The 26,777-nt window shown below is 40.8% G+C and overlaps 1 protein-coding gene across 5 annotated transcripts in view; it reads right to left on the minus strand.

The window, feature by feature from the left end:
• ASTN1 (astrotactin 1) overlaps positions 1-26,777 on the minus strand; it is a 287,020-nt gene that overhangs the window by 60,012 nt on the left and 200,231 nt on the right. For all 5 annotated transcript variants that reach the window (XM_073216801.1, XM_073216800.1, XM_073216799.1 and 2 more), the window contains 4 exons: positions 23,569-23,763; positions 22,045-22,172; positions 8,105-8,209; positions 5,737-5,925 (listed from right to left, as the gene is read on the minus strand). In XM_073216801.1, coding sequence (XP_073072902.1) covers positions 5,737-5,925; positions 8,105-8,209; positions 22,045-22,172; positions 23,569-23,763 — 617 coding nt within the window. The remainder of the gene's footprint in view (positions 1-5,736; positions 5,926-8,104; positions 8,210-22,044; positions 22,173-23,568; positions 23,764-26,777) is intronic.

The following is a 26,777-nucleotide window of genomic DNA, read 5'->3' on the forward strand; positions in this document are numbered from 1 at the left end:
GCCCACAGAAATCCTCTCCCGAATGGAGCATGAAAAAGAAGAAAAAGGAGAAAGTACTGTGCGTAGCCCGTCAGGTGCTGGATTAAAATTGAGCCCTTGGTAGGTCTTTTTGAAGAAGGTTCGGCTTTTTTTTTTTTTTTTGGTGACTTCTCTAGAATCTACAGACCTGCAGTTCTTTCCTGTTTTTTTTTTTTTCTTAAGTTAGAACAAAATTAAGGATCCATTCAAACAGTGGATGCTAATTATAGGCCAGGCACCGTGTCAGGAATGAAGATCCAAAGATTAATAAAAAAAAATGGCCATGTTATTTTGCACTTCCTTCCAGACGGCTAGCCAAAGTTCAGCTCTCCATAGATATAGCTGTGCATTTTGCATTCTTCAGTTAACTTTAAAAGTCTTCACTCGAGGTAACACAAATTTTTCAGAATATATTTTTCAATGTGTTAAAAGAATTCCGTTGTAAAAATGGCACGTATTTATTGTGAGAAAGGCACTGCAGATGTTTTTAGTACCAAAAAATGAAAGTCTCTACCCCATATCCCTCATCTTGGAGCCAAGTCAATCTGTGTGTGTGTGTATATATGCGTGTGCATATATATATATATATGTATATATATATATATGTATATGTATATATGTATATATGTTTGAGATTATATACATGTTTCTCTATATGTATTTACACAAATATGTATATACATATACATATATAATTAGAGATATTAAAATATTATATATATTTATACATTAAAATTTTAAGACAGATGAGACCCTAATATATCCACTTTTCTGCAACTTGCTTTGTTTACTTCTCAATGGCTAGAAATAAGAGTATCTCTGGATGGATAGACAGTAAACTGATAACAATAGTTGTCTGGTTGCCTCTGGGCAGTGAAACTAGATTACTGGGAAATAAGAATAGGAGGAAGATTTATTTTTTACTTTATTCTGTTTCATACTTTTTTGGATTTCTTAAATAAATAAACTTTTTAAACTAAAAAAAAAGAAGAGAACTATATCAAGTCTCATGGGAGACAGTCATACAGGGAAATGACAATATAGGGAAATGTGAAGAGTGCTGCCAAAGGATACACATAAGGAGCTATAAGAGCACAACACAGGCAGCAAAGAACTCTGCCCAGAGCGTCAAGGCCGGCTTGGTGGAAGTGATGACATTTGAGCTGGCTCTTGAAGTATAGGAAGGAGGAGGTGGTAGAACAGAGGTAGAATAAAGGACAAGGGTTTTGTGTTGATAGCAAGTACCATTGTACCATCTGAGTAGAAGGTGCTTGGGGTAGGGGGTGGTCAGTGACACAGCAGCTGGACAGGCAGAGGGTGCAGAAGGCTGAATAACGGCTCCCAAAGGTGCCCTGGTCCCAATCTCTGGAACCTGTGAGTGTTACTTGTAATAGCAAAAGGGATTTTGCAGATATACTTAAATTAAGACTCTTGAGATGGGGAGATTATATTAGGTTATCTGGGTGGAACCAGTGTAATCAAAGCATCCTTATAAGAGGAGGCAGGGGGAGTCAGAGAAGACCATGTGACTCGGAGGTTGGAGTGATGCACCTTGCAGTCAAATGCTCTACCCCTGAGCTATGCCCCCACAGGTGATGCATTTTGAAGACGGAGGAAGGGGTCACAAGTCCAGGGATACAGGCGGCCTCCAGAAGTTGGAAAGGCAAAGAAAGGGGCTCTCCCCTGGATCCACCAGAAAGAACCAGCCTTACTGATACCTTGAGTTGAACCCACTGAAACTGATTTGGACCTCTGCACCCCTCAGAATTTTCAGGGAATACATTTATGTTGTTGTAAGCCACCAAGTTTGTGGTAATTTGTGGCAGTAGCAAGAGGGAACTAATATGGGGGTGAAGTCATGTTCATGCTGGGAAGGCAGTAAGGAGTCAGTGAAGGCCTTGAAACAGAAGCGTCACATCATTTGCTGGCATTAAATAAGATAATAGGTCAGAATGAGAGTGGCAGGAAACTGAGGAAAAGGAGAAACGTGAGGGTGTGAAAACACTATTTCAATAGTTCTAATGAGAGCTGATACTCTAGACTCATACAATTCTGAGAAATGGACAAGAGAAGACACAGGCTGAAGAAATATTTAGATGATAAAATGAGAGCTTTGAAAATGGTTGATTGCGGAGGATGGGGGAGCGCATGAAAGAGATGTTGATCACTGAGGTGCCCGCAGAACATCCAGGTGGAAACAAGGAAGGGTAAATGAGGTTTTGAATCTCAAGGAAAAGTAGAGATAGAGGTTGATACAGAAGAGAATTACCCAGCAGCAGTAAGGAAGAGATAGAACATGAAGGATGAAGTTTTAGAAAGAAAGCAAAATGTAATGATTCCTTTAGAAGAGGAAGGGCAAAAAAGAAAGAAAGGCCAAAGGTTTGTGAAGAGAATCTGGACAGAACAGCATCAGGGACACAAGGGCAGAGTGAATTTTCAAGAAGACAGACCCAGTCAAGAGGGGACAAAAGGCTTCAATGAGATAGATAAAGTGGTCACAGAATAGAAAAGTCAGCCCCTGATTAAGAAGCACTTCATTGCCTTCCCCAGGACTATTTCTGTAGCATGAAGGGGTTGAAGGCAATAATTTGAAGAGGGAAAGAAGTTAAAAAGGAGAGAAAAGATGTATATGCTACTCACTCAAGAAATTTGATGGTGATAAGTTGGAAGGAAATACTGGTAAAAGAGTTGCATGTTCATAAAAATATTTTTTGGAAGATAAAAGTTTGGGGAAGGATAACTCAGTGGCTGGACGGACTGAAGTGGCTGGAAAGACTAAACATGAGGAGACTGATGAATGAGTGAGCGCTTAGAGGAAGCAGAGAGGGGTGGGAGCAAGCATGCGGACGGAAAGGTCAGCCTGAAGAGGAGGAACTCGTTTTACTTTCTGAGGTGCAAGCGCAAAGGGCAACGAGAGACAATATAATCAGTTTAGAAGTGGAGAGAGGAAAATGAGAAATTTCAATTGATCATCTTTATTTGCTCTGTTAAAAAAATTAGGATAGCCTAATCTCAATGAGAAATGGGAGTCTATTTTTCATAGGCTTCAGTCAGACTTATCTAGAAACAGGTGTTCCTAAGTATTGGGATGGCCAAATCACATAGCGGTAGTATGGCAAACAAGTGTCTGTTGAATGGGAGGGTGCCTTCTGAAGATCTGGCCAAAAATATCCACCTCTGGCATCCATCAGGCAGGTGTAGCTAAAGCACTTTACATGTGGATAACACAATCCACATGGGCAGCGACCACATCAGAAGGGCTTCCACCACCATTCCCACCACTGCTACTGCCACCACCATTAAGGACAGTCGCAGAACACCTACAATGAACAATTGCTCAGGGCTTCCTGTGGCCCTGGCGCTGGGTTAGCCCCTGGGTATTTAAAGTTGAGTAAAGAATGGCAGCTGCTGTTTAGAATTTTTGTGGTGGATTTGCAGAGAGAAGAGAATCTTTATTCAATGCCTGACCTGGAGGAAGCTTCTCACATAAAGGGAGGCCTAGGAAGGATCCATGAACTCGCAGAGCTGGAAAGGATCAAGGATCACAGAGGGATTACAAGTGAGGTCTTGATAGTGCACCGACTAAATAAAAGTCACCTGGTTGATTCTATAGTCTCAACCCTTAATTAAGCCCTGTGCTCTTTCTATTTCATTTCGACCATGATAAACCTCCTATCCTATTCAATCCATAAGCAATTTTAGGTATCTTGTCATAGGTACAAAAGGAAAGAACAGAGAAATCCTTTTCACTAGAAGGTCTTTAAAGTTAGAGCCGGCAAGAACATATAATCAAAGGACTCAAGTCCAAAGAGGTGTAACTTTCATGTCATGGTAGGCATGGCCCACTCAGAACACTTCACCATTAGTGTATAAACCCCATTCTGGAACAATCCTCTCAGAGTGCATAGAAGCAGAAGAAAATCTTCCTTTGTTTTATGCACTTATAATTCTTAGTCAGTAGCATGGTTCATACGTCTGGAATAAAAGGAACTTAGTGCCTAAAGAGGAGAAAAATATTTAAGAGTAATAACCAGACCAAACAATATGAGAGATAAACCCTGTGATATAAAGTTAAGACTCAGAAGTGGGGCTTGTGTAAACAGACAACTGAGAGAGATCAAAATAGACATGCTTAAAATGTTTGAAAATCTTTAAGATTAATAACAAGCAAGGGGCTGCCTACATCATATTTATGAGAACTAAAGTCAACAATAGGACTATGACAAAAATAGCTCCTGTGTGGCAAGAATGGCTTGAGTTCCAGAGAGGTAGGACACAGGGCCAAGGTCATGGGCAAATTTCCCTCCTGGGCTCAGTGTTTAACTTTAAGGACACTATAAGCTTGAGACAGAAGCAAGAAGTAGAACCAGGAGTTCTGGGGAAGGCCAGACTCTCATCTCCCAGCAGTCCCAGGGCCTGACAATCCTTGAACCACATGCAAACAGAAATAGAGGAGAATTTTGTCCTTTGGTTCAACCACTAGGTTCAGGCATGGAAACATAAGACAGCCTTGCCAGCTAGAACTGGTCTAATCTACAATTGATTACTTTACACTCCTGTGTAGGCAAACTGGATTCAGACAATTTTAAGATGCTGATGTTTGAAGGGATATCAGAGACCTATGATTGGATATCTGAGTTTAGGGGAATCAGGGCTTGGGGGGAAATGCCTAGAGCAACTGCAGCCCAGTCACAAGCCTCTTGCTTCTTCTGGGAGAAAATGCCCAGCCAGAAGAGAGGTTCTCATGCCTCTGTTGCCTATGGAACAAGAGAAAACAGGAATTTGTATGGAGCTCAGAGAGCCAAGAGCATCTCAGCCACAGAGGCACATTTTCCCCACTGCAGTACTGCTGACAGCAGAGGGTCCCTAGTCTCAGAGGGCCTCTTGATCATTAAATCTTAGATGACCTACTTCTTGAATTTTCATTGTGCTCATTTCATTACTTGCTCCTTAGCAACTCACACATCCATAACTTGGTCTCATCAGAATGTCCTGAGGATAAACTCAAGAGAAGAAATTCTATGAATGGCAATTCTAGGCCAGTTTTGGTTGATCAGAATACAAATTTACCAAAGCATGCACCTCCTATACCAGACAGTGAATTCAGAAGGTTTGAAAAATTCCGATTTCTTATTCTTATTTGAACTGAATATTAACTTTCTGTCAAATGGTGGACAAGGATTTATTTGGGAGGCTTTATCCAGAGCTACACAAATGCTTGGGCCAACAGAGAGCAACTCATAGCACAAATCAGTAGGAGAAATGAACCTAAATACTGGGCAGAACAGAGTGAGAGGTGTACTGTGTGATTGCTGCGAGGGCTGGCCAGCAGTGGAGGCTGGGATAGCTGGAGGAAGGACTAGTGGGGGAGACCACAAGTCTCTTTCTCCCGCATTCCATAAGAACACTCTAGCACTTTGCTTTTGCTACGGAAGCAGAAGCACGGGGACTAGTAAAAACTTACAGAGGACCCTCTTTATGATAGCTAACACAGTGACCAGAATAGCATTGAACCCATCCTGCATGTGAAGTTTACCCAAACACCCCAAGATGTTAGCAACCAAAACCTTGGCAGTGCTAAGAATGGGCATGGAGCCTTGAGGCAACATCTAAATTAGCCCTTTTCTAACAGGATCCCAAAGTTTGCTCCTAGTGGTGGCACCGAGTCAGCCAGTGCCTATGTGGGGTGTAGAACTGGCTGATGAGCATGCCACTCACCTTTGCTGATGTCTTCATAATCCAGCCAGAGTCGCCGCTGGACCTGCTTGTTTGGGTACCAGATAGAGCAGGACTCCTCAAAGCCGTAGATAGCTTCCTGGATGTAATGGTTGCCAAACTGGTCCAACAGCGCCACAAAGTCCCCACGAGATGTAGCCCCATCCAGGGAGTGGAGTGCATTGCTGAGGGCTATGGAGAAACACCACCCAAAAGCAAGAGTGAGAACTCACCACATGGTATCTGGATTCCCAGGCCACTCAGCCTCAAATGTGGAAGTGCCTGCTTGGCTCACAGTGATGCTGGAGAGCTGGCTGGAACGGCCGGGTGAATATTTCCATTTAGCTAAAGGAGGCATTTCAGGTCCTAAATGAATTTTTCTTCATGCCAGTTGGTTATATTGTTGACTTTGTGCAAGTCAAGGGGAGCACTGCCAAATCTGACTCCCTGTTTAAGTCAATGTGTTTTGTTTTTTTTTTCAAATCACAACTCATGACATTAAAATCAATGTAGTTAGGTCAAATAATAGCATTTGAAAGGAAATGAAAAAGAATAGTCAAAAACAGAAACACAAATACTAGCAGAGAACATTTCACATTGTAAGATGAAGCACTGCTTCACAAAACTTCTGTCGTGTGTGTGTAGGTGTGCATAGGGACAAGGTCAGGTGTAAAATGTGACCTGACTGTGGGTAGTGACCAAAAAGGTTTGCAGAACGTTGCTTTCAGACACAGAAACTGGTAAAGGGGAGACAATGAAAGAAGAAAGGTGAGAAAAGCAATATGCACTGCTTATATTTATTTTAGAAAATGAAAATTATAAGGACTGGGAAATGGCAAAGTGAGAAAAAGATCTGTTTGCCTCCTCCCACTCCTCCCAAGACAATGGATTTACTTCCCTTGTTTAAGAGAATTATGCTTGTCAGAATGATACCCCAAGGCAAATTTTCCAAATCTAATACCTTCTGGACCCGGCCAAGACTTTATGCAGTCTTCCTTTCTATGCGCCTGTTTCCCATCAGGACAAAGCAGAGCCCGGCCCAGGCAGGCCTCCCCAAGTACAGAAATGTTCACATCACCCATGATGCCTTGTGTGGCTTGAAAAATCACATGGCAAGAGCAACATCCCATTATCAACCCCTGATGTGCGTGGCACCTGTGCTGGGTGCAAATGCAGCATGTAAACAGGATAGTCTCCACTGCTGTACTTTCCTAAATGAAGAGTAATTTCGTTCTGTCTCGGTGTTTTCTGCACCAGCAGAGTTTACTTCAGTAAGATTCTCATCCCAATCCCTTCTTGCCAAGAATTTCTTCATGTGAAAAGAAGTTCTGAGTCCCGTTGTGTCCTATGGAAATGTTCTGTATCATGAATGCAGTTTCTCTCTCTATGCATGAAGCTTAACCTTTTGTGAGTGTATTTCTCACATCTCTTTATAATTCTTTGTCTGTCCCCTGTCCTTTATCACTCTGCTATTGGCCCTAAGGCTCTGCATTCCTGTTGCTGACCCTAAGATCCCTCTCCTTGTCTTGTCATCCTCTGCCACCAGTATCATCTGGCTATAGTTACCCTTCATCCGACCCAGTGAAGGTAGATTCTATGGGAGAAAGTTCAGGAGTTGAGAAACACTCTCCTAGTCCAAGGGGATGAGGTAGAATAAAGATATGTACCTGTAGTAAGGCCTTATTTGTACAAATTTTCTCATTTGCAAATTGCACATTGGAATTGCTCAAGGGCTAGGAAAACCTGGATTCTGGGCATTTACAACTAAAATTTAAAGGATACTTGGACAGGGTTCCTCCCTGTTCTGTTTTGGAACAATTTGTCCTAAGCTTTAGAATTCACATCTCCTTAACATACTTATATAGATATGGGTATAAATATAAATAAATCTCTAGCTAATCTTTTATTTACTTGCCGTTTGGGGACCATAAACTGTTTTCTATTTCCCTTCCCTCTTCCCTTCTTGTTTTCTTCCCTTCTTTCTTCCATCGCATGGAGCTTCTAAGTTATGCTCTTTGCATCTGGAAAGTTTTATTCTGCCCATCTATAAAAAGCCTTCTTTTGCATATCCTCCCTTTACACTGGGTGACCCCAGGGAAAATGATAAAGTAGGCGTTTATCTTCAGTGGTCCCTGTCTTGCCCTTTCCATCTCTTCTATAGTCTAAGTTAAAACCTGCAATTTAATCTGTACTTAAAAAGGGATCCAATTCCAGGTATTTGCCCTTCAGCGTGAACCTCAGCGAATAGGTTATGTATTTCATGGAGTGGCTACATTTTCGACTTTATCTTCGACAATGGAATAAAAGGCTGTGCCCTTGGAAAAGAATTCCAAACCCCAGGAGCAGGTGGGAGGGATGTCTTGCTGCTCACCCTGAGAGACGGTTGCTTGGTTGAGTCTGATGTGGTACATCACAGACCGGACCTTCCAGTGCTGCAGCACCGGGTACCCCGACACCTCACTGAAGTTCACCATCCCTGGAGACAGAGGAGACACGAGCTCAGAGTATGCCACTGATTCCCAAGTCCCAAGTCTATTAGGGGGTGTCATTATGAGAAAATCAGACAGAGTTCTTTCATGGAGAGAAGGCTATCATTTATTGAACACTTACTCTGTGCCGGACGTTTTGCTAAGTACTTTGCACATATAAACTAATTTGATCCTTGTGAGTTAGGTGCTATTATTTGCATTTTACCAATGGGGAAACTAAGGTTCAGAGAGAGTGCTTGCATAATGGCCCTAGGCCACCAGGTTGAGCCAGGATGGAGTTCCAGCTATGTCAGAGACAGGACTGGGGTTCTTAGTCATTCTACTGTAATATTCCTTTAATAAATTTATATGAAATTCTTGGCTTACTGTAACAGCAGATTTCTATTCTTTTTAAGAGCTGAAGTAATTGACTCAGCTCACATACCTGATAACATTGATTTTTCTGTCCCATATAACTGATTTGTGTTCAGTAGTTAAGTTTTAATTACTCTGAAGCTGATAATGCTTATTTCTTCTTTACCAGGAGGGACTGTGTCAAGTGTTGACTGTAGCTCCATCTCTGTGTCAGACACTGTGAGAGATGCTTTATTTGGGGTCTCCCTTTTACTAATTGAAGACCTGGGGCTCTGAGAAGCCACGTTCCTTGCCCAGGCCTTCTTCAGTAAGCATATCCTTGTGGCCCCTTAGAAACACTGCAATGGGCTGTTCTCACGTGAACACCATTTGCATTCTAGCCATTACTGTGAATATGAAACACTACAGAAACACAACAATTAGGTGACTAGAAATAAAAAAGAATAACTTTCTAAGTTTAGAAAACAAATTTTAGCTTTATTTCTATGCCTAATTTTTACTATGTGTATATGTATATAAGTATATATATACTTATATACATATGTGTGTATACTTATACATACAAATATACATATGTGTCTATGCATGTATATATGCAAAAATAATGGCAATACATACAATAGATTTAGAGAAATAGGTACATAGATAGTGTGTATGTATAAATACAATGAGAATAATACATACATAGTGAATTATCCTGCCATTTTGACCTGTGTTTCCTTGAGGCTAAATCAACTCATTTAATTCCTAAACTGGATCAAGAGTGGGCAGGATTAATTAGTTGCCTGTCAACTCTGATCAAATTAACTGAGTAATTGCTGAATTTCCATTTCTGTGTGAATCATGGAAATAATTATTGGTAAGGCAAAAAGAAAAAAAACGGTCAGGAGAGGTGCTGAGTGAATCGATTGCTTATATTTTATTTCAGGCAATCAAAGAGAAGTTACTGTAACCAAGGGAAGATTTTCAGTACCTTTTTTCCTTTCAAATATTCTTTCAGGATGCTAAGCTTTGTGATGAGTCATATTGCCACATACTCTGGCTTTTAACCTTTATGCTAATTTTAAAAGCATATAAACAAAACTCTTAAGTGTACAAGTTTAATATTCCAGTCACATACCCCAAAGGCACGTTTCATTAGAACATAAAACATACATGCTTTGTAGAACTGTTCAATGAAACATGCATTCTCTAGCTACATCAGCTCATCAGTTTGCTGTTATTCTGAAAAGTCTATTAATAAAAAATAGCATGCCCAATAAATGGAAATTTTTTCAATCTATTAGAAAACATGCCCTTTAATTGAACTGTTTCCTACTGGGAAAAGAAATGGGCAGGAATCAGGAGGCCTGAGACCTAATGCTGACTGTGCTACTGCGGGGGCGCAGTTTCTGACTGCCAGGCACAGGCCTGAGCTCCCTGTCCTTGGCTACCTGGCTAGGGGCTCTTTCGGTTCCCAGCTGTTACATCTATAAAGTGAGAGGCTTAGGTGAGATGACGTCTTGCTGCCTCTTCTTGTCTGCGATTCCAACCAACTATATGACTTTGGGCAAGGCAACTCATGTGTATCAGTTTTCATACCTGAAAAGTGGGGATAACAGTATTCATCTTACCTACTTTCCAGGTAGGTTGTCAGAGCGAAATAAAGTTATGGGTATAAAAGGGAAGCTAACGCAGCATACACGGCTCTCATGATGTTGTCGCCCCCCTCCGCCTCCTTACCTCTCCCTCATCACCCCTAATTGTGTAAACTTGACATTTCCTAACTGACGTTTTTGTTATAAATTCCTAGGCTTTAGTTCAGAACAAGAGAGGAGAGAAAAAAGTAACGGAAGCAGGGACGTTGAGGGTAGGGAGGCACGACAGTGTCCCACATTCACCCAGGATGAGGCGACCCCTGGACTCCATTACTTAATTGCTGAACAGCAATTCTACTGAGTGCATTTACACTACACCATAGTCAGGGGAACCATTACATAACTGTCCGTGTTGGAGAAATGTTATTCTGTGCCCACTTACAGATAATATTTTCATTAGTTAAAAAGAAAGGGTTGTTTTAAAGCATATAGTTTCTGGCTGAGTCATAGGCTTCTTTCTCAGTGCACCCTTGACGTGCAGTCAGTGTTAGTTTTTTATTTATTATTATTTGGGACACATTTCTGAATGACTCTTTCTTCAATCAAAATACCTCTAACTATGATTTCTCAAGAAAAAATATTACCCCTCCCCACCTATGCTTGGAAAGAGAATGACTGACTAGGCTTAGGAGAAAGAAAGAAAAAAAAGAAAAAAAGAAAGAAAGAAAGAAAAGAAGATAAAGAAGGACGGTTGGTTTCTCCTGCTATTTTATTTGAAATGTCATTATTCCCAAAGTTCTAAAGCTCCACTAGATTTAGTGATCATGGCACCCAATGGCCCAAGACTGTGACCAGCAGCCTCCTCTACCTCCTTCGTCTGCCTCTGGACTCTTCCTTTTCCCATCTGAGAAAATACAAATGGATGGTGGCCAGATCACATATAAAAACAGAACTCTGATCCGCAAATCTGCAGCAAACATCTCCAGAAGCCAACCCAGGATCTACAGTAACCAGCCCAAGAAACGAGTCCACTATTTATAGATCAGACTCATAGGAAGTCAGACTACTGTGTTTAGCAACCAGTCCAGGATGCCCAACAATAAACACTGCAAACATCAACCCAACAGAACCAGAACTTGATTAATAACTAACAGCTTCCCTAATATTTTTTTTTCCAGTGTAGGTCCAACCACAGAAAGTCAAAATGTTCCACTAAATATCTATATAGACTGCCTCACTCCTGCTTAGCTGGCCCACCCACATGCCAACAGCCTCTAATCAAAGGCACCCTTTTTTATGCTCTAAAGCTTTCCTACTCCTCCGCTTTTCAGTTTCTGCCAAAATGCAAGTGATGGCGGCTGACTCCCTTGCTCCAGCAAGCTGTGAATAAATAACCTTTGCCTGTTTTCATTTGGTTGGTCTCCATTTATTTCCATACAACTTGTAACACCAAAAAGGCTGGTGAGGCTCAGAGTTAACTGTTGTTTTCATGAAGAGGGAAACAATCAGCAAGAAAAAACACTGAAGTCAGTATTTCCCAGTATGTTCTTCAAACCAGTAATTTTGAAAGATGCAAATAGCTGTTATGTATAAAAGGATTCTCTAGTTAAAATAGGTTTGGGAATTGCTGGATTAAGTACAATAGAAGGGATTTCTTTAATACAGGGTTTCTTGGAATCTTTTCTATGCTAAGGTGTTGAAAGTTGCTAAGAGGTAGATACTATAGTCTTCCCAAACGTATTTGTAGAAAGAACCTATTTATCAGTAGAGCACTGGTTTTACATTAAAAAAAATAAAAAGAGCACATATGTAACTGCTGATGTAGAGAATTCTGAAGATCATTTTAACTCTAAAATCTAAGCTTGTAGGTTGATGGGGAATATGACCATAATCACATATAGCATAGCATGATATTATTATTTTCTCTATGATTCTCAGGAAAGACACAATTAAAATGTTAAGACAACTGTAAATTTAATATAGAAGGAATTTGGTCAACCATCTCTTTAACTGGTTCTTCTAGTTATTCTGGACTTAAAAAAAACAGACTAATGCCTTTGTGCATCAAAGGAAACACAAGCTCTTGGACTGATTGGTACCACTTCTTAACCAAAACAGATGGAAAACGAGGGTTGGGTAGAAAAGCAATAGGTCAAAGAGGGATCCCTCTGCACTATGAAGAATACTAGACTTTACTCTTTCAAGGCCATAAAAAATTGGAAGTGATCTACATGGACTCTGCTATACCTTTTGACTCCAATACACCAAATTAGGAGAGGTTTGCGGGCACTGGGGGGACAAAGAACTTCTGTTGTGGATGAGGACCAAGTTTAAATCTTTTCCTGATTTCCAAAGATGTAGATTCAAACATGTTCTGATGGTTCTGAAAGCTATATGCTCAGTCCTCCCAAAAAAGCTTTAGGTAGCATCCAGGACTGCTCTGTGTTCCCCCAGCGTGCTGACTGAGTAAAATCTCCTCACCACAGTATGTTACAATGTGTGGAACTTTATAAACAGAGGCCAGGCAGTTTACCATTGGTGTGGAATGTGTCCTATTTGTTCATACCACCTCACACCTTCTTTTTTTTTTTTTTTGAGAGGGCATCTCTCATATTTGTTGATCAAGTAGTTGTTAACAACAGTAAAATTCTGTATAGGGGGGTCAATGCTCAATGCACAATCATTAATCCACCCCAAGCCTAATTCTCGTCAGTCTCCAATCTTCTGAGGCATAACGAACAAGTTCTTACATGGTGAACAAATTCTTACATAGTGAATAAATTCTTACATGGTGAACAGTACAAGGGCATTCATCACAGAAACTTTCAGTTTTGATCAAGCATTATGAACTATAAACAATCAGGTTAAATATGAATATTCATTTGATTTTTATACTTGATTTATATGTGGATCCCACATTCCACCCTTTATTATTATTATTATAATTATTATTATTTTTAATAATATGCTGAAGTGGTAGGTAGATGCAAGATAAAGGTAGAAAACATAGTTTAGTGTTGTAAGACAGCAAATGTAGATGATCAGGTGTGTGCCTGTAGACTATGTGTTAATCCAAGTTAGACAAGGGCAATAAAACATCCACGGATGCAGAAGATTTCTCTCAAAACAGGGGGAGTGAGGTTCTAAGCCTCACCTCTGATGATCCCCAATTTCTCACCTGATGGACCCGCTACGACTGTGCCTGTCTTAGGTTGTTCCTCCCTTGAGGAATCTTACCCGTCTCTGGCTAACCAGTCATCTTCCGGGGCCATACAGGGAAATGTAAAGTTGGTAAGTGAGAGATAAGCAATATTGTTTGAAAAGGTTAGCTTTTTACTTCTTTTCAGATTTATGCCCTGTGGCTTCTATGCCCAGCATTTGTCTTGAGGTATCTTCACCACTTGGAGGAATTATGATACTCGGTAAATTCGATATGAGGCATGAATTCTATCTAAGGGTTGTAATTAAGAAGGAAGAAGAAAAACTATAGAAGTAGCAGGTGGAAGAAAACATGGGAAGATTGATTACTTCTCTGACATATCTTCTTGTAGAGTAACTTAAGCATGTATAGGTTTTAAACCACTAATTAAATTGCACACACACATTAACATAATAGGAATACAGTTACATAACCAAAGCAGATCTATAATTACCAGCCATCTCCAGTGAAACCAAGAAAACCAGTTAGGCATCCTAGGCATTTGTGAAAATTTAACTATGATATGATGGATATTATCCAACTGTACTTGAACAGTCTGAGAGAAATCAGACAAATTAAAACAACCCATTCCTGGGAACTGTTCACATCCCATATGTTCTTTTAACAGTAGATAGTCTGTAGTTGTAAGATTTTGGAGCGCTACAACTTGCACTTCTAATTCTCGGTTGAGTTCCAACAATATAGATCCAGTCAAATTTGTTGTTTTACTGTCTGCACAGGCCAGCTTAGATATCTTCTTCTTCATTGCTATGGCAAGTCCAGGAACCGGTGGGATGAATGCAGCTACAGCTGTAGCAGTGGTGCTCTTTATTGAGGTTTTTTGATGATCATCTTCTGGTATGAGTCTTCCAGAGAGTGCTGATGTTGGAAGTTCTTCTTCATATTGTATATTAGTTCATTTTCTGGGTAGCCAAATTACGCTTTGATCCTCTGTATAAACACAAACAGACCCTTTGCCCACACTTTGATATGCCCTTTATACCATTGTGTAGAACTATTGGAGGTCACCACACAGGAACTGCTTTTTTTTTTTTAAGAGAAAGGAATATTATCAGAAAAATGTACCTCCATATTCGATCATCTGACATCCTTTAAGTGATCAAAATTAAGGATATTTAAAGCATGCATTAATCGTTGATTTACAGTTAGTTTTATCCTATCAGGGAGTAATCCCCCTTTTCTTTCTTTCTTTTTTCCTTTTTTTGTTATCATTAATCTACACTTACATGAAGAATATTATGTTTACTAGGCTCTCCCCTATACCAGGTCACCCCAATAAGCCCCTTTACAGTCACTGTCCAACAGCATCGTAAAATGTTGTAGAATGACTATGTCTTCTCTGTGTTGTACAGCCCTCCCCTTTCTCCCCACCCCCCCATTATGCATGCTAATCTTAATACCCCCCTTCTTCTTCCCCAACCTTATCCCTCCCTACCCACCCATCCTCCGCAGTCCCTTTCCCTTTGGTACCTGTTAGTCCATTCTTGGGTTCTGTGATTCCGCTGCTGTGTTGTTTCTTCAGTTTTTCCTTTGTTCTTATACTCCACAGATGAGTGAAATCATTTGGTATTTCTCTTTCTCCACTTGGCTTATTTCACTGAGCATAATACCCTCCAGCTCCATCCATGTTCCTGCAAATGGTAGGATTTGCCCTCTTCTTATGGCTGACTAGTATTCCATTGTGTATATGTACCACATCTTCTTTATCCATTCATCTATCAATGGACATTTAGGTTGCTTCCAATTCTTGGCTATTGTAAATAGTGCTGCGATAAACATAGGGGTGCATCTGTCCTTCTCAAAATTGATTGCTGCGTTCTTAGGGTAAATTCCTAGGAGTGGAATTCCTGGGTCACATGGTAAGTCTGTTTTGAGCATTTTGATGAACGTCCATACTGCTTTCCACAATGGTTGAACTAATTTACATTCCCACCAGGAGTGTAGGAGGGTTCCCCTTTCTCCACAGCCTTGCCAACATTTGTTGTTGTTTGTCTTTTGGATGGCAGCCATCCTTACTGGTGTGAGGTGATACCTCATTGTAGTTTTAATTTGCATCTCTCTGATAATTAGCGATGTGCAGCATCTTTTCATGTGTCTGTTGGCCATCTGTATTTCTTTTTTGGAGAACTGTCTGTTCAGTTCCTCTGCCCATTTTTTTTATTGGGTTATTTGTCTTTTGTTTGTTGAGGCATGTGAGCTCTTTATATATTTTGGACGTCAAGCCTTTATCGGATCTGTCATTTACAAATATATTCTCCCATACTGTAGGGTTCCTTTTTGTTCTATTGATGGTGTCTTTTGCTGTACAGAAGCTTTTCAGCTTGATATAGTACCACTTGTTCATTTTTGCTGTTGTTTTCCTTGCCCGGGGAGATATGTTCAAGAAGAGGTCACTCATGTTTATGTCTAAGAGATTTCGGCCTATGTTTTTTTCCAAGAGTTTAATGGTTTCATGACTTACATTCAGGTCTTTGATCCATTTTGAATTTACTTTTGTATATGGGGTTGGACAATGGTCCAGTTTCATTCTACTACATGTAGCTGTCCAGTTTTGCCAGCACCATCTGTTGAAGAGACTGTCATTTTGCCATTGTATGTCCATGGCTCCTTTATCAAATATTAATTGACCATATATGTCTGGGTTAATGTCTGGAGTCTCTAGTCTGTTACACTGGTCTGTGGCTCTGTTCTTGTGCCAGTACCAAATTGTCTTGATTACTACAGCTTTATAGTAGAGCTTGAAGTTGGGGAGTGAGATCCCCCCTACTTTATTCTTCTTTTTCAGGATTGCTTTGGCTTTTCGGGGTCTTTGGTGTTTCCATATGAATTTTTGAATTATTTGTTCCAGTTCATTGAAGAATGTTGCTGGTAGTTTGATAGGGATTGCATCAAATCTGTATATTGCTTTGGGCAGAATGGCCATTTTGATGATACTAATTCTTCATAGCCACGAGCATGGGATGAGTTTCCATTTGTTAGTGTCCCCTTTAATTTCTCTTAAGAGTGACTTGTAGTTTTCAGAGTATAAGTCTTTCACTTCTTCGGTTAGATTTATTCCTAGGTATTTTATTCCTTTTGATGCAATTGTGAATGGAGTTGTTTTCCTGATTTCTCTTTCTGTTGGTTCATTGTTAGTGTATAAGAAAGCCACAGATTTCTGTGTGTTAATTTTGTATCCTGCAACTTTGCTGTATTCCGATATCAGTTCTAGTAGTTTTGGGGTGGAGTCTTTAGGATTTTTTATGTACAATATCATGTCATCTGCAAATAGTGACAGTTTAACTTCTTCTTTCCCAATCTGGATTCCCTGTATTTCTTTGTTTTGTCTGATTGCTGTGGCTAGAACCTCCAGTACTATGTTAAATAACAGTGGGGAGAGTGGGCATCCCTGTCTGGTTCCCGATCTCAGAGGAAAAGCTTTCAGCTTCTTGCTGTTAAGTATGATGTTGGCTGTGGGTTTATCATATATGGCCTTTATTATGTTGATGTACTTGCCCTGTATACCCATTTTGTTGAGAGTTTTTATCATGAATGGATGTTGAATTTTGTCAAATGCTTTTTCAGCATCTATGGAAATGATCATGTGGTTTCTGTCCTTCTTTTTGTTTATGTGGTGAATGATATTGATGGATTTTCGAATGTTGTACCATCCTTGCATCTCTGAGATGAATCCCACTTGATCATGGTGTATGATCCCCTTGATGTATTTTTGAACTTGGTTTGCTAATATTTTGTTAAGTATTTTTGCAACTATGTTCATCAGGGATATTGGTCTGTAGTTTTCTTTTTTGGTGGTGTCTTTGCCTGGTTTTGGTATTGGAGTGATGCTGGCTTCATAGAATGAGTTTGAAAGTATTCCCTCCTCTTCTATTTTTTGGAAAACTTTAAGGAGAATGGGTATTATGTCTTCCCTGTATGTCTGATAAAATTCCGACGTAAATCCATCTGGCCCGGGAGTTTTGTTCTTGGGTAGTTTTTTGATTAATGATTCAATTTCTTTGCTGGTAACTGGTCTGTTTAGATTTTCTGTTTCTTTCTGGGTCAGTCTTGGAAGGTTGTATTTTTCTACGAAGTTGTCCATTTCTCCTAGGTTTCCCAGCTTGTCAGCATATAGGTTTTCATGGTACTCTCTAATAATTCTTTGTATTTCTGTGGGGTACGTCATGATTTTTCCTTTCTCGTTTCTGAGTCTGTTGATTTGTGTTGACTCTCTTTTCCTCTTAATAAGTCTGGCTAGAGGCTTATCTATTTTGTTTATTTTCTCGAAGAAACAGCTCTTGGTTTCATTGATTTTTGCTATTGTTTTATTCTTCTCAATTTTATTTATTTCTTCTCTGATCTTTATTATGTCCTTCCTTCTGCTGACCTTAGGCCTCATTTGTTCTTCTTTTTCCAATTTCGATAATTGTGACATGAGACCATTCATTTGGGATTGTTCTGCTTTCTTTAAATATGCCCGGATTGCTATATACTTTCCCCTTAAGACTGCTTTTGCTGTATCCCACAGTAGTTGGGGCTTTGTGTTGTTGTTGTCATTTGTTTCCATATATTGCTGGATCTCCATTTTGATTTGGTCATTGATCCATTGATTATTTAGGAGCGTGTTGTTAAGCCTCCATGTTTTGCTTTCTTTGTACAGTTTATTTCTAGTTTCATGCCTTTGTGGTCTGAAAAGTTGGTTGGTAGGATTTCAATCTTTTGGAATTTACTGAGGCTCTTTTTGTGGCCTAGTATGTGGTGTATTCTGGAGAATGTTCCATGTGCACTTGAGAAGAATGTGTATCCTGTTGCTTTTGGATGTAGAGTTCTGTAGATGTCTATTAGGTCCATCTGTTCTAGTGTGTTGTTCAGTGCCTCTGTGTCCTTACTTACTTTCTGTCTGGTGGATCTGTCCTTTGGAGTGAGTGGTGTGTTGAAGTCTCCCAGAATGAATGCATTGCATTCTATTTCCTCCTTTAGTTCTGTTAGGATTTGTTTCACATATGTTGGTGCTCCTGTATTGGGTGCATATATATTTATAATGGTTATATCCTCTTGTTGGACTGAGCTCTTTATCATTATGTAATGTCCTTCTTTATCTTTTGTTATTTTCTTTATTTTGAAGTCTGTTTTGTCTGATACTAGAATTGCAACACCTGTTTTTTTCTCTCTGTTGTTTGCATGAAATATCTTTTTCCATCCCTTGACTTTAAGTCTGTGCATGTCTTTGGGTTTGAGGTGAGTCTCTTGTAAGCTGCATACAGATGGGTCTTGCTTTTTTATCCATTCTATTACTCTGTGTCTTTTGATTGGTGCATTCAGTCCATTTACATTTAGGGTGATTATTGAAAGGTATGTACTTATTGCCATTGCAGGCTTTAAGTTTGTGGTTACCAAAGGTTCAGGGTTAGCTTCTTTACTATCTTACTGTCTAACTTAACTCACTTTTTGAGCTATTATTGACACAGTCTGATGATTCTTTATTTTTCTCCCTTCTTATTCCTCCTCCTCCCTTCTTCATATGTTGTGTGTTTTGTTCTGTGCTCTTTTTAGGAGTGCTCCCATCTAGAGCAGTCCCTGTAAGATGCCCTGTAGAGGTGGTTTGTGGGAGGCAAATTCCCTCAACTTTTGCTTGTCTGGAAATTTTTTAATCCCTCCTTCATATTTAAATGATAATCGTGCTGGATCCAGTATTCTTGGTTCAAGGCCCTTCTGTTTCATTGGATTAAGTATATCGTGCCATTCTCTTCTGGCCTGTAGGGTTTCTGTTGAGAAGTCTGATGATAGCCTGATGGGTTTTCCTTTGTGGGTGACCGTTTTTTTCTCTCTGGCTGCCTTTAATACTTTGTCCTTGTCTTTGATCTTTGCCATTTTAATTATTATGTGTCTTGGTGTTGCCCTCCTTGGATCTCTTGTCATGGGAGTTCTGTGTACCTCTGTGGTCTGAGAGGCCATTTCCTCCCCTAGTTTGGGGAAGTTGTCAGCAATTATTTATTCAAAGACACTTTCTATCTCTTTTTCTCTCTTCTTCTTCTGGTACCCCTATAATGCGAATGTTGTTCCATTTCAATTGGTCACTCAGCTCTCTTAGAATTCTTTCATTCCTGGAGATCCTTTTATCTCTCTCTGCATCAGCTTCTCTGCATTCCTGTTCTCTGTTTTCTAGTCCATTAATGGTATCTTGCATATCGTCCATTCTGTTCTGAAGTCCTTCCGGAGCTTGTTTTATTTCTGTATTCTCCTTCCTTAGTTCTTGCATATTTATCTGCAAGTCCATCAGCATGGTTATGACTTTTGTTTTGAATTATTTTTCAGGAAGACTGGTTAAATCTATCTCCCCAGGTTCCTTCTCAGGGGAAGATGTAGCAGATGCCGAAGCTGTCTGGGTTAGTCTTGTCTGGATCATATTTTTTTGCCTTTTCATGGTGCTATTGACTGTCAGCTGGGAGGGCCAAACTTTCCACTTGCTACTAGCCTTTCTTTACTGGGACAACTGCGACCCCTAGTGGCTTGTGTTGGGTAATTGTGTGTAGACTGGGTCTGTGTCTTGCCGGGCTGATATGGAGGAAGCTCCCTTTCTGAGAGCGTGGCCAGCCTTAGGCTGCTTCTCTGCTTTCGCCGCACTGGAGGGGTAATGGCCGGGGGGCTGTTTGGCTGTTTACCTCCGTGAGGGGTCTCAGAGCTGTTGCCCAGGAGGTTAGTGTGCCCAGTTTTCCCTGTAATTTCTAGCTTCTGGACTGTGACCTATGTTGTTTCCGTCCAGCTGTTGCGTCCCTGTCCCTTTAAGACTTTCAAAAAGCACTCACTTTTCTTTATCACAGGGGCATCAGCTTCGGGACCCACTGACCGGTCCTGCTGCCCTTTTTCCCTAGTATCCAGGACCCCACGTATGCACTGTGTCTGCGCTCTGGTGCGGATGGCTGGGGCTGGGTGTTTAGCAGTCCTAGGCTTCCTCTCCCTCCCCGCTCTGACTCCTCTCCTCCCACCGGGCTGGGGCTTGTATCTTACCCCTTTCACCAGGCACTGGGCTCTCACACGTGTGGATGTAGTCTGGCTGTTGTCCTGTGTCTTCTGGTGTCTCTTTTAGGATTAGTTGTATTTGTATTTTCAAAAATAGATATGTTTTTGGGAGGAGATTCCCACTGTCCTACTCACGCTGCCATGTTGACTCTACTCACCTCACACCTTCTTTACAAGACATGTTATACATGCATGGGAAGTGTTTCTCAGCACATAACGTGCAACAAGGAAACTGGATTGCCTAACACTAGAGATGTAAGCTTTAAGGATATGCCCAAAGGCTGCATTTTATTTTTTTTAGATGTGTGTGTGTGTTACTTTTTCTGAGGGTAACTGATTTGGATAAGATTTATCTCATCTGGTCCAGAATATACCCAATTGATTTATCTCTTGCTCCCTCTCCTTCTACAGGGCAAACACATTTTGGTACTTTGAATGTTCATATTTTCTTTCTTCCTTGGTACATGTATTTATTTAATACACATATATCTCACTATGTCTGAGGAACTGCTCCAAAACTTTATAAATATTAATTTACTTACTCCTTATATCAACCCTACAAGGAAGTATTACAATACCCAGTTTTACAGGTAAAAACACTGAACATAAAGAAGGTAAGTAACTTGTCCAAGATCACACAGCCAGTGACGAGTTGGGCCCAGCTGTCAGGCCCCAGAGTCTATTAATCACTATGTTATCCTACCTCAAACAGACCTACTTCTAATTCCAGTCAGGACTTAATTACAGTTTTGAACATAAACTGGTATTTGGAAAAAGCTTATTTTCAGCACAATCCATTCTTCAGAAAAGAATGGAAAAGGGGAGAAAGGTACAAAATAAGGAAGACAGACGAAGGGAGGGAGGTAATGGAGAAATGGACAAAGCCAGCAAAGGAACTGAGCTCATATCCAGCCTTCTGGCCACTGAGGTTCAGTTCCTGGTTGGTTGCCTCTTTGGGGCCCACGGAACCCTTCACAGTGTCACCTTTGGCCCAGAAGGTGCGAACTGAGCATCTTCAGAGGCTCATAAAGGAGACACAGCCCCGAGGTTGCTGCCCCTTCATTCACCCTTCATCCCAGTTCCATGATGAGCCCAGAGAGGAACGCCACTGGGCTAAAAACGGCCTTGAGTGGTAGGCATTCTTATCTCCATCTTAGGAGGAGGGCCAGGAGCGGCCAAGAGACTGCGCTATCTAATGTCACACAGCTAGAAGGTAGCAGAGTCAGGATTCAAATTTACGGTCATTGGACAACAAAACTCTGTCATTTTTATTCCCTCTCACTGCTCTATAAGCACCTGCCAGGGAACCCAGCCCTCCCAGTGACAGACATTAAGGCTAGAGCACAATCTGCCTTCTCTCTGCCTCTACAAGGACCTGGTCATGTCCTCTAAGCCACTGAGAACTTGAGATGCTTACATATCTATTATCCCATTTGGCTAGCAGAGAAAGGTTTTATTAGGACCATTTTGCAGATGAGTACATAATGATTTTGGCAATTTTACTGATAGATAATCCTATTAGCGTTCAGTTTGGGGGCTGAGCTTTTATTGTGTATCAAGGAAATCACTGGCTTTGAAAAAAAAATAAGTGAGGTCAAGAGTCTTGATTTTATGGGACCACAGGGAGCTGTGTGGGCTTTGCTGGTTAAGTAAGGGCAGAAGGCACACTCACCAGTCAGGAAATCAGGGTCAGGGGTAGGCTCTGAGATTTCCTCCAGGCACTGGTTCTCCAAGGGGACAGTGGCCACCACAAGACCGTCTGGCAGTTGCTGGTCTAAACCTCGAGCAAAGTTGTTTTGCCTGGAAACAGAGGCATACCTACATTTCTGAGTGTTCAGGTGAACCCCACTTCTTGGTGGGCAATCTATATCTCAACCCACAATAAAAAAGTTATTTTTGGACCAAAAATGTCCCCACACCCTGAACCTGACTTGGTATAGATGTCTGGAGTAAGACGTGAGTATGAAAAGTAGGGTGCAGACTGGGTGAGATGAGAAATAAATCAGCTGAAAGGTCTATTTGAAAGGTAGAATATTCCTCCCTTCCATCCCAGGCTCTATTCTGGATTCCTTCTCTACAAGATGTAGACATACACAGTCTCATCAAGAGTATAGAGAAGATCCAGCCACCAAAAGATGAGTTATGACATCTCACTACTTGCCATTGGCAAATGAGGTCCCAGGCTAAAAGGGAAAATATTAGTAAACTTTACTGTCTGTAACAGAAAAAGCAACTGACTCTAAAAACTAGCTCAGAAATTTACTATCGGTTTGCTCATAAGAATCCAGGCGCAAGTTGCTATCAACTGTTGGTCTGTATTATAAGAATTTCGTCACCACCACCATCCCCTAGAAGATATATTCAAATAGCCTAAGACAAAATAGGCACTGGGGTCAAGTGGAGAATCTCCTAGAAATATTCTAAATCAATGGCTTGAAACATTTTGTTCTCAGGAAACCTTTACACTGTTAAAAATAACTATAGGCACCAAGCAGCTTTTGTTTGTGTGGATTATATCTATCAACATTTACCATATTAGAAATTGAATGAGAATTTTAAAAAATATTTTCAAATTCACTTCAAAATGACAATAATAAACCCGTTAAATATTAAGATACATAATGAAAAATAATGAGACGAGTGGCATAATTTTACATTTTTTTTCAAAATTCTTAAATGTCTGTTTTAATAGAAGACAGCTGAATTCTCAGCTCCGCATGCCACATATTGTCATATATTGTTTGGGTTGAAGTATATGAGGAAAATACAGCCTCTCTATAGAGTTGGAAAAGGCAGGACTTCAAATATCCCCTGGAAGGATCTCAGGGACCCTCAGGGATCCTTCAGCCACACTTGAGGACTGGTATTCTAGACTGGCTCACACACTGATTCTTCCACTCAAGAGGGAAAAGAGAACTGAGTACTTTGTGGTGGCTTCCATGGACATCTTGCAGTGCTTGCCTGGGAGAGAGAAAGAAATTTTTAACACTTAATGTTCACCCAGAGGAAGCATAGTTCTTGGATTTTGAAAGAAGGAATGTAAACTTGGAGAAGACCACGATAGACAACATAACTTATCCTTTCAGGGTCACATTTACCTTATTCCAAGATCTAAAACTTCATGCTGACTTTAAGGGTCCTCAGGAAAAATCTATCAAGAGCCCCGAATAACCAGTACTATAGACATGAGGTTCACCTGAATGTTCCTTTCAGCACTTGTCCAGCAGCCACTTCCTTGGACTGATTGTTGTAACCAAAGAACATCTCCCCAAAGAGGGTCTGGTTCATGGGAAGCTCCCTGCTTTCCCCACAGTCAGCACCCTCTGGGCAGGTCTCCACAATGAGTTGGCATGAGCGTCCATCCACACCAAGCCTGTAATCTTCAATGCACCTGACATAGTGCAAAACTCAAGATAAGAAGTTATTCCATTGAGAGCGATGCAGTCAACTTGACACAACAGACTAGGAAGAAATGCCTCTGGGAGAGTGTTGAGTCACCAAAGATCCCAATTTGATTCTGTACCCTGTATAACTCAGCCTTTTTAAACCTATAAAACGAGTCTCCTTCCATTATGTAATCACACAGAATCTCTCACCTTCCTTTGCAGGTAAGAGCTCTCAGAGCTTTGGAATGCTCCCTCCTCTAAGTGTATGATTTCCCAGATACGTCAGAGTGAGAAGTTGTAAATTACTTCATGCATTTAAATCCACGATATTCTAGAGCCTTTCTCTAGAACCATCTATATGGCCAGACTGTGCATTTCTTTGGAGGGTAATTAGGCACAAAAGGAATGATACTGTGCTGAAGAAATTAATAACCTTCTAATATGGTCCTGTTACAAGTCAACTAAGAAATGACAAAGATGGATCATCTTCCAGATTCATTAATCATGTTCTGTTTGAATGTATCCAAACACAAGAACAACCCATATTTACTCTCCCTCCATTCAAAGTAGCCTTCCTGAACAAAATGGATGCCAGGGCACACAGTGTGAACACCCCACCCTGGGCACCATTAAGCATAGACAGTGACTCTAATGGAAGAACAATACTGATGTTGGTAAATATGGGTCAGTGACCTTATGTGTAGTTACATTGAGAAGAATATAATTCGTTAGTTCAAGTAAGAACTACTTTGATAAAGCTGTCATTTAAAAAGCATATTCATTTAATTTGGGCCTCTCCTTAGAAATATAGCAGATTTAGAATTTATAGATGTTCCCAACACCAGAACATATCATTAATTACTATCTACAGTAATTGTTGTAATAAGATAAAGACCTCTGTTCTATATAGAGGAACAAATAATCACAGTTTTCAGTGGTGTGGTGAGAAGCAATGTTGTAATGGTAATGATGCTGTCCTTTACTGGGTGACCTTGGGCCAGTTGATTAAACTCTCTGAGCTTCAGTTTCTACATCAATAAAAGCAGGAAAAACAGTAGCTGCTTCACTGAGTTGCTGAGAAGATTAAGTTAGATAATCAACTTAAAGAACTTACACTGGGCCTAGCACATAGCAGGTACTCATTAAATGTCACTACCACCATTATTAGCAGAAGTATAAATGAGGCCCATGTTAACTCAACTTTAACTGTCTGTTTTCCTTATTTACCATTTACATATCTGTGTGAACAGGTGTGAGTAGAGCTCTTTAATTATAAGTGCATGTGATTTAGTCTTTATATAAAAATCTCCAATCAAGGACTTCTATTGGCAGGTTATATATAGTGGCTTGGAGAGTGCTAAATATACATGTGTACTGAATTCTGATTGAAATAGGGAAGAAAGTCCAGTTAGGGACCTACTGCATTAGTCCACATAACAGATGTGACTTGAGGCCCACAAAGGACTCTGAGGCACCAGCCTAGGTCTGGGACAAGATGTCTCTTTCCTTGAGCCATAACATAATGTTTCTGGAAGAAGTTTTGGAGCTGGCTGATTCCCTCTCAGTCCATCCTTAGAGTTTTGACAGCTTCCCCTTCCACCCCACCCCACTTCCCCTATCCTCTGTTGTGTTCATACCCATACGCCCCACTCTAAACTCCTCTGAGGGCAGGGACTACGTCTCGTATCCTTCGATGTCTCCTACGCATAGCACCTAACTTGGTTCTCTGCACACACTAGGTGCTCAACTGTATGTCTGTTAAATAAATAAAGCTATGAGACTTTGGCTGAATTTACCTCTATTAATTGAACTGGGTTAATCATAATGATAACATTACAGAGTCATTAAGATTTAGATCAAGCTTCCACTTATGGAATGGGATTGTATAAGAAACTGAATATGAAAATTGCTCAACTGCAAAGAAATAAAATAAAGTAAAATACAATAAGATAATGTTAGTACTCCACCAATAATCTTTTCATGATTATTCAACAGGCACTGTTTTTTAGCAACAACCCAGCATAACTTTATTATTATAAATACTGGTTTTCATTGCAAGCCTATTAGATTGTGAGACCCTTGAGGGCAAGAGTCACCTGTCGCTGGTCTTCGCTGTCCAGTGGCCAGCATGGCAGGTGGTATGAAGTAAGCAGAGCCCCTGGACAGGCAGGAAGAGGAGGGGAAGTGGGGAGGGAGAAGGGAGGGGAGGAGAGAGGGGGTAGACGAAAAGGAAGATGGTGGAGGGAAGGACAGACAAGCAGACTATGGGTGTAGAAAAAGGGGTCAAATTTTTACTTACTTTATAAATATGACATGAAAATGTCTTTAATATAATTCCAGTCAGTAATTTAAATTCTGAGGGAACCACAGAGTTCTTGAAAGACCAGGGAAAGCCTGATTTCTAATCCTACTCTTCCCACTTCCCAACCCCGCCCATCTTGAGGGGGTCACTGCAGTGAGCACTAGTTTTCTCATCTGCAAAATGGGGTAACATCATCTGCCCTGTTCCCACACAGTCACCCCGGAACGCACGAAACGACTTGAGTGGAAGGGCTGGTCCACAGTCCGGGGCTCTCTAGGTCCACGGAGGAATGACTGTGTCTGAGGGAGGGTGTCTGCACGAAAGGCTGGGACTTTGGAAGCAAAATTTAATTGGGCTTCCACTCCTCCGAAGATTTCCCCCTCTCCTTCTTAAATAATTGTTTAGTTTCACACAATCTTTCCCAGGCGTTTCGGACCAGGGAATCCTTTTTGTCTCAAAACACCTAATGAACATCGTTCCACAGAACACAGTTCGGAAAGTTCCACTGGAAGCCGTGATCGGTTTCCTCCCCTCCCGGCATGGGACTAGACTCTCCCTAAGGGTCCCCCTAACTCTGACTGTCAAAGTGCTCCCAGCCCAGACCTACAGAGCCTAAGGGCTGCCCGAGGGGACCAGCCCATTCAGATTTACTCCCCTGGGTTATGCACCACAAGTCCAGCGTCCAGGCAAGCAGGGGGGTCTCACGGGCAGCTCAAC

The sequence above is a fragment of the Manis javanica genome, chromosome 11 (genome assembly GCF_040802235.1).
Source record: "Manis javanica isolate MJ-LG chromosome 11, MJ_LKY, whole genome shotgun sequence".
NCBI classification, from domain to species: domain Eukaryota; kingdom Metazoa; phylum Chordata; class Mammalia; order Pholidota; family Manidae; genus Manis; species Manis javanica.